The sequence below is a fragment of the Salminus brasiliensis genome, chromosome 19 (assembly GCF_030463535.1).
Source record: "Salminus brasiliensis chromosome 19, fSalBra1.hap2, whole genome shotgun sequence".
NCBI lineage: Eukaryota > Metazoa > Chordata > Actinopteri > Characiformes > Bryconidae > Salminus > Salminus brasiliensis.
In genome coordinates this window covers 22,066,444-22,075,216 of record NC_132896.1, presented here as the reverse complement: position 1 = coordinate 22,075,216, position 8,773 = coordinate 22,066,444, and the positions used below count along the sequence as shown (strand labels likewise).

Here is an 8,773-nt window from a genome sequence, read left to right as displayed (position 1 = left end):
GAAACAACCAGACAATGACAAGATACACTTAGGAACATGAATGAACAAACCACTGACTGACAAGAACCCGTCAAGAACAAGGAAAACAAACACATGCACCATGTGCAAGGACAAACAAAGGCAAGCATGAAACACAGGGGTATATATACACAAGAAAGGACGAGAAACACCTGGAGGGAACGAGAGGGCGTAGCAAGGAATGGGGTACAGGTGTGAGCACAGGAGGGACTAGAACTGAGGAGATACAAAACAAAGCCATGTGAAGAAAGCACATGGCAGGGCCAAACAAGGGCATACTAGAACTAAACTACTAGAAATAAAACAGGCATGGTAAAATCAGAACATAAGAGACAAAAACGTCAAAACTAGGACAGGCGTGACAATATATAATAAAATATTCACATTTTATATTTTTACTGTACTAGCAGGGTTTTGCAGAGGTGCTACACTTAGTAGGAATGTACAAGTTAATAGGAATCTATCAACATAATTATTATTTACATTTAGGCAATGATTTGTCGTTTTAATATTACATAAAGTTAATCAAATGTTATAATCATGTTACATGTGTTAAGTTTGCTAAAGTGTCCCAGTGAGCAAACCTCTAATGTTTAATTATGCTAAACATGTCACTCCCTCACTGCTGACCCACCTGACACATCGTTTTCTGTGGGTGAGGCTGTGGTTGATTTCTTTTTAAAAATGTTCTCATATTCATAGTTAGCTACCTTAGCTAGCTACCCAACTTGAACAGGTGTTCCTGTCGAGTTGTGCCCATCGAACTGTCCTACCTCGCGACTGTGCGCATGCAAAATATTTTAATGTTTTTATATTCGTTTTTATATGATAATTATTTTTTTCTCGTGTGCTTCATACAATCTGATCTTACTGTTAACATTTGCTTGAGTGTTTCAAAAGTGTTTAAAAAATTGAAAAAACATTTGGGGCTTTTGGCCAATCCTCCGAGGCTTGAGCCCCATAAGCCCCCCCCTCCCCCCCTCCCACTCCGCCACTTTCCTCTTTATTTCTGTAATATTCAAAGTAACATTAGATGTGGTGGTCATGTGGTCCTGACCATGAAAATACAGGACAACAAATTATGCAGAAAAAAAAGATGGACTACAGTCTGTAATTGTAGAACTAAAAAGTGCTCCTATATGGTATGTGGGGCTGATAAAAAAAAAAACATAGGGACCCATAGGAGCGAAGGATGCTCATAGTGTTATGAAGTGAGGCAAGAACTGAGCTGCAAGGTGATAAGCCGACTATTTTGTGCTGTCATGAAATGGCCCCTTGCGAAAAAATATTGGACTAAGCATCATATCATTAGATGAGAAGTCTTTAAAATGTGCATGTGAATGATCCACACTATAGTCGCATGTGCTTATGTTGAATCCACTACAGATTCATCTTAAACAAATTCCCTGTTATTCTGCCCAATCTTGCTTGTGTTTTTTATGATTTAGGACTGGACTGTCTGGGGATTTGTACACAACGAAACCAGGAATCCGCTTGGTGACCTCAGGGACCACTGCAGCCTCTGGCCTTCACCAGGGGAACCCAAAACCTGTAGGCCAAGCAACGATCCCAGACGAGTGAGGCCTCTGAGCCCGGGCAAGTATAGCCCCAGGAAGGTGGGAGGACACTGCCCATTAATAGGGTCTGAGTGTTGGGCTGCACGAGAGATCACTGTACAAGCAACACAACAACAAGGTATGTGCATAGGGACCCACAGGGGTGAAGGATGCTCATAGTATTAGAGAAGAACTGAGTCGCAAGGTGATGAGCTGACGGACTACTTTGTGCAGTCCGCCTCTTACGAAAAACTAGAGGAGTAAGCATACATATAATTAAATAAGTATGTATATCTTATGTCAAAAAGAGCTCTTAAAAATATGCACGACATTTGATAATGTTCTGCGGTATAGTCGTTATTAAATAATGAAATGTATATACTTGTTTGGTCAACCTCATAGTGTAGATGTAAAATTATTAACTGCTAAACTGATATCATCCTTATTGTGTAAGGTTATGAATGAACTTTTTTGTGGGCAGGGGGGCGATACAATGAACCTTGCAGTTAGAAGGTAGTAAGCTACATTGAATATAAACTATTACCAATAACTGTGCAACTAAGATCAACATAGACCGCAGTGCACTATGGGTCAGGGAGGTAGTGATCCGTCCGCGGCTGAGCATCCAGTATGTTCTATTATTATAATTCTGAAGCAGTACAGGTCTATGGGAAACCTATGTGACAACAGCCTTAGTGCACAGTAAAATAGGTGTGGAAACGGTAAAATGTGGGCCTAGGATATTAGAGGTATCCTACAATTTTAGGAGAAGTCGCTCAAATACATTTCAATACTGAACTAATATGAACTCACTACTCTGAGTGTGTGTGATTATATATATATACATATATATATATATATATATATATATATATATATATATATATATATATATATATATATATATAGCATGCATATAAATGTCTCTTCAGAGTCTTGGGGGGGGGGGGGGTTGCTCTTAAAAATCCTGGTTATGAGGTCTCTTAAAACATACACACTCACACAGGCACAGGCTGTTTTCTCTTACTTCTTTGTTTAGCCTAATTCACACTGAAATGAATTTTATAAAGGCAGCACAGTAGCTTTAATTATTTTTTAACAAAATGTGATACTCTCTGCTTTGGGAATAATAGTGGAAACTGATCGTCTTAAAACATTGTAATGACATACACGAATGACAATATACAACTTGAAGACAATGTAGTGCCTGGCAATAAAAAAAAACAAAAAAAAAACACCACCATCTATCACTTTTGTGTCAGGCTATGACACAGGTGAGAGAATAGAGGCAATGGGAAAACTGGTGCTTTAGAAGATAAAAGACAAAAATGACACAAATTCGGGGGGGGGGAGAGATCCACGAACAAGTCAGCAACTGGCCTGCAAAGGGAAAAAAATGCAAAGGGGAAAATCTTGCCTATTAGAATTTTACTCTTGCTCTCCAAAAGATAACTTTTATAGTTTTTTGTTCAACTTTCTAGGGTGAGGTTCCCAAATGTCACCACTGGCCCCCAATGCCAAGCCAAAACTTTGTCAAATATGGAGAAGTAATCATGGTGATATTTAGAATGTACTTGGTGAAATACAACAGCAGACCAATTTAATTAAAATTCAGAATGTCAGTAAAAGTCTGCGAGAGACCCAGCGAATAACCACTATTAACATGAGGCTATACAATTAAATGAAGTATAAATACAGTTACAGCAACAGATTCAATCCATAACCATTACAGACTGCAAATTATGTCAATAACACCATTGAACAGACATTGATCATATTCGTGGCTCAATTCATTCAGAGCCATCAGCACTGTTAAGAATTAAGACTATTAAGGAGTCTTTCAAAGTTGACTGTACAGTTGAAGTTTGTACTGGAACACGTGACCCAGTCAGTTCTCAGACGTTGAGAATGAGGCAACACTGAAAACATAACCTTAGGCATGCAGTCCAAGTTAATTCAACAGACTTTACATTTACCCAAAACCATTAAACAAGTTTATTAAAAATGGAATCCATTTAAAAGGAGGGAAAGTATTTAAAACCTTATTTAAGAGGGTGTGTTATGAAACACTGAAAAGCTAAACAATATTGCATATTGATGTTTAAAGACTACTTGCTTAGCACATCTCACAAAAAAAGCAAAACATTTTATATTAAGCGTATAAGGTGCAACTTACTCAAGGTTTAACGAGTCATGTCCCCATTAAACCTTTTATTTTTGTAAGTTTGCTGTAAGCAGTTTAGCACTCTCAGTTACAAAACACCATGCTATCTACTATCTAATGTCCATCAGCATCAAGTTAAAATATAAAAAGTATAAAAGTTGAGAATTTTGCTAACTTAAGAGCAAATTATGGAAAGTGTACACGACATTGTTGTGAGCCAATAAAGTCTACACATCTAGAAACGTGGTCTAAATAAGCTGTTAAAGGTTTTATTTAAAAAAAAAAAATCAAACAAAAACACATTTATCAGCATTTTACAACGCATGTTCTGCAAACATTTACACAATTAAAATAAAGCAAGAAATGGCATCAAAGTGTAAACGAACTAAAGTGATGTAAAAATCTAAATGAAAATGCTTTTACAGAAACGCGGGGGGGGGGGGGGGGGGGGGGGGGGTTGGGGCACTAAAACGCCATGTAGCTAAACGTTGAAGCAGTGAAAAGTAAAACCCAAAGCATGGACCGCGGGTATACGAACAGCACGTAGTGTCCGAGCTTAAAAGTGGAGAGGAAGGGGGGCTATGCTGGAATTGTGCCTTTCAGCTTGAAACGTGCCTAGGCTAGAACTTGTTCAACAACAAAAGCTGGTCAAACAAGTCTTGGTTTCTTGTAGGCATTATTCCTACCTGTAAAGAATTGAGGTCCTTCAGGTAAAGTTTCACAGTGTCTGACATTTCTTAACGGTGAGACCGGAAAAATTACGCATTCTGTCCAATAACACATAAGCAAAATATGCGGACAGCGTGCCGAGTGCCTCATTCAAAAACTGGTTAATACGCGCCTCCGTACCCGCCCCTTCCATAGCCAGCTGAACCACCGCGAGGATAAGGGGCACCGCTCCGACCAGCGTAGGCGTTTCCGCCTTTCATCGGCCCGTAACCAGACGACTGTTGACCGTACCCACTGCCAAAGTCACTGTAGCCATTCCCGCCACCATAGCCCCCCATTTGGTCACTGTAGCCTCCTCCGTAGCCACCCCCATAACCGCCGCCATAGCCACCTCCATAACCGCCGCCATAGCCACTTTCGTTACCGCCATATCCTCCACTGTAGCCACCCCCGTAGCTGTTGTAGCCACCTCTTCCCCCACCGAAGCCATTTTGATTTCTTCCCATTCCTCTACCTCCTCTTCCTCTGCCACCCCGGGTTCCACCAGCAGCCTGTATCTCTTGTCTTGTAAGTGCCTTCTTCACCTCTACTTTGTGTCCTCTTATCGTGTGGAACTTAAGCACAACTGCCTTATCTGCAGAGTCATTGTCCTCAAAGTGAACAAAACCGAAGCCACGCTTCTTGCCAGTGTCTTTATCGGTAATGACTTCGGCTTTCTCGATTACACCAAACTGAGCAAAATACTCATTTAAGTCTTTTTCTTCAATGTCTTCTTTGAGGCCTCCAACAAATATTTTCTTTACTTTGGCAAGAGCCTCGGGCTTGCCGGCGTCTTCACGAGCCACTGCTCTTTTCAGCTCCACGTTTTTCCCGTCCACAACATGTGGCCTAGCGGCCATTGCTGCATCCGCCTCTTCAGCGCTTGAATATGTAACAAAGCCGAAGCAACGAGACCGCTGAAGTTGGTCATTTTGAACAACAACACAGTCAGTTAATTTTCCATACTGTTCAAAATGAGCACGAAGTCCTTCGTTTGTGGTTTGGACATTCAGTCCACCCACAAACAGTTTGCAAAGCTGGTCCATAACTGTGCCAACAACGTCTTCTTCAACTCCTCGGAAGTCTGCCTATTAAGTCAGAGAGAGGGGGGGGCGGGTAGCGTCCTTTAAACTGTTGACGTAATGGCGTCACTGACGTCCAGACGTTCACATGAACGCTCCCGGAAACAAGGAGCTCTGTGGCTCGAAAAAAAAAATATTTTACGTGTTGAATTGAGCTGGCTGTAACAACAAAGTTGTTCAAGCTTATAGCTAAATTATTTAATTAATTGAATTTGTAATAATACAACTTTTAGTAGTGTTGTTTCAGCTCAACAAAGGTAGATGATACGAGCCATTCATTTCAGCCAAATACCTATGAACTCATTTTAGAAATGCAGTTTTGTGGATCGTATGGCTGATATACCCTTTGTTAAGTATTTTTGTAAAAACACTCTAGATACAACTATTTGTCCATTTCATCAGCTCTGCTTATCATATAGGAGAACTTAGTCAGGTCTGTCTATAACTGACTATCACAGCCTAATTTAAAGGAGAGAGCCAGAAGGTAACACAGACACGGGAGCAGATGGAGGCTAGCAAAGGTAAAGAGACAGAGTTAGGTCTCAATGGATTTATAGAGAGCAGAGAATGTTGAGTAGTATCAGAGTCTGTCTGACGACTCCGACAGGTCTGACTATAACAGCCTATTTTAAAGGAGAGAGCCAGAAGGTAACACAGACACTGGAGCACCCTGAAATGCTAGCGTCCATTTGCTCCACTATCCACAAACCTGAGTGATACGACAGCACCAGCATCTCAGTATATTACAATTCCCTGTGTCAGTGAATCCCTGGACTTCCAACCTTTTATCTAAGGGGACTTCCAACCTTTATTAATTACCAAAAGCTAAACTAAACAGGTGAGTTTTCAGCCTAGATTTAAAGATTGAGACTGTGTTTGAGTCCCGAACATTATCTGGAAGGTTATTCCAGAATTGGGGGGCTTTATAAGAAAATGCTCTACCCCTTGCTGAGGTTTTCCGAATTTTAGGAACTACTAAGAAGCCAGCACCCTGAGATTGAAGTATTATTGATGGTTCATTATATTTAATAAGATCTCGCAGGTACTCAGGAGCAAGACCATGTAGTGCTTTGTATGTTAATAGAATAATTTTGTAGTCAATACAGAATTTAACTGGGAGCCAGTGCAGTGCTGATAGAACTGGACTGATATGGTCAAATATTCTAGTTTTAGTAAGGTTGAAATTTTCCAGATTGAAATTTCTCATACATTTCATTTTACTCAGGTATAAGCAAAGTTGTTGGGTCACTTTTTCTAATATCTTGGATATAAATGTTAAATTCTAGATGGGTCTGTAACTAGACAATACAGTAGGATCAAGATTTTGATCAAGGACTTTCACAAAAATGGGAACCTCTTCTCTGTGCACTACACAAAGATGCAGATGTATCTGATTTAAATAGTTACAGGCCAATCTCAAATATTATCTACTAGTCTGGTTTAAATTATTATATTACTTGCTTTTGACAGAAAGAAGCAGATGTGCTCTTTTTATTGAATTAATAAAATTTTGATCATCCACTACTAACATATGACACAACATTGGCTCTGACCACAATGCTAAGAAATGGTTTCAGAACTATCTGATGCCAGCGTGTTGCCCTGGATGCATTTTAACTATAAACACATACATATTCACATAATTAAATAAATAAATATTAAATAAATATTCACACAACATGCACAGTTGGATAGCATTGTACTTTCATGTATGCATGTATGAAGGTCTGTACATGTGACGTATAAGTTGGGCAAGTCACGCAAAACAGGTAGAGACATTCCCAGAGCCGGTATATTGAGATCCTAGACACTTTCTATTTCGCCTGTTGTATCAAAAAATACCAGAGGGAACCCACGAGCGAATCCTCAATGAATGGGGGTGAATTTAGCCAAACAGCAAAAAAACCCAGTTAAAATAGTGTGTAATCGTTTGTGCAGAATTTTTGGAAAGTAGAATTATTTATTTCAGTAGAAAGCAAAGAGCACATACCTGTACATTTCCATTTTTGGGTTTTGGGCAATAGACAGTGCTGTCTGGTTGTCAAATTGATGCTGGAGTTGTCAAGCTTAAAAAATATGTCTGTGGTGCTGAAACATTTGATGCTGTTCTGTTTCGAGTGCATTTTTTAAATATGAGAATGATCACTTGTCCCAAAGGATTATGAGAATGAACACTTGTCCCAAAGGATTATTTGGGATCTCACTGGGGACTCGGTAGCGCCTTCAAGTGTCTGACAAAATGTTTTTCATTTTCTTCTCTGACATGCCTTCTAAACAGGCCTGCAGCTTTTCCCTTTTAAAGTGTGCCACTGGAAGTTAACTGGTGAGGCATGAGAGAACCATGGATAAAAGCAACCACACCTCACTTCCTTGTCGTTTGAATGACCATGCCCCTTTTTGGGTGAAAACAAACCCCACAGTGTTGTAGCCTCCAAAATGGAAATAGTAATGTCATCATGCAATATACCCTCGTTCCCTCGACCCTAGTTTTTCGACCCTAATTTTTCTTTACTTCCCCAAAAAGCGAAGGATGGCAAAAGGAGAGATCTGTGGCTTTCGGCCATCCACAGAAAGCCAAGGAAATCCCAGTTTAACGTTAGCCTGTAACAAACAGTTTAATACAGCCATCTGGATATCCACTGATTTGTTGCAACATAGGTTTTAAAACTGTTCTGTCTGTCTGTTCCCTGAAGTGATTTGATCCAGTTCAATAATGTCTTCATAGCTTAAAATATGTTTTTCCACAACAATGCAAAAGATAAAACTGTGACCCAAAATACTGTGACCCAAACATACTGTGTATGTTTGAAAAAGCTCCTTATAGTCCAAAAGTACAGAGCCAATTTGCCTCAGTGCTGCGTAGAATGCTTTGACAGGCTAATGCTGCATTGAAATGCTCGGGATAATAGTAAATGCGAGTTCCCGACTTGGTAGTTGCATGTGAACACCCCTCAAGTCATAATTTCAAGGGTAAAACTCTGAGATCATTTTGATACTCAAATTCTTGAGTTGAGGTGACCTTATACCTGAGAGGGGGTTCAGTCCCTAATCGGCATCAGGCACCAGGAAATGGCATCTGCCACTGATGCACTAGCCACTAACTTTTCACTATTCACTATTTAGGGATTTCTACACATACAGTTTTCTATTATATAATGATTTTTAAAATCAATATTAATTTCCCCAACAATACAACACAAATCTTTGTGTTTTAATAGCCGATTACAAAGTATGATGAACCGCTA

The 8,773-nt window shown here is 39.7% G+C and overlaps 1 protein-coding gene across 1 annotated transcript; it reads right to left on the bottom strand.

The window, feature by feature from the left end:
* Window positions 1–2,634: 2,634 nt before the first annotated feature.
* Window positions 2,635–5,542, bottom strand: LOC140540537 (heterogeneous nuclear ribonucleoprotein A0-like). The gene has a single exon (XM_072662871.1). The coding sequence runs from the start codon at window positions 5,490–5,492 to the stop codon at window positions 4,569–4,571; it is 924 nt and encodes a 307-aa protein (XP_072518972.1). The 5' UTR covers window positions 5,493–5,542; the 3' UTR covers window positions 2,635–4,568.
* Window positions 5,543–8,773: the final 3,231 nt, after the last annotated feature.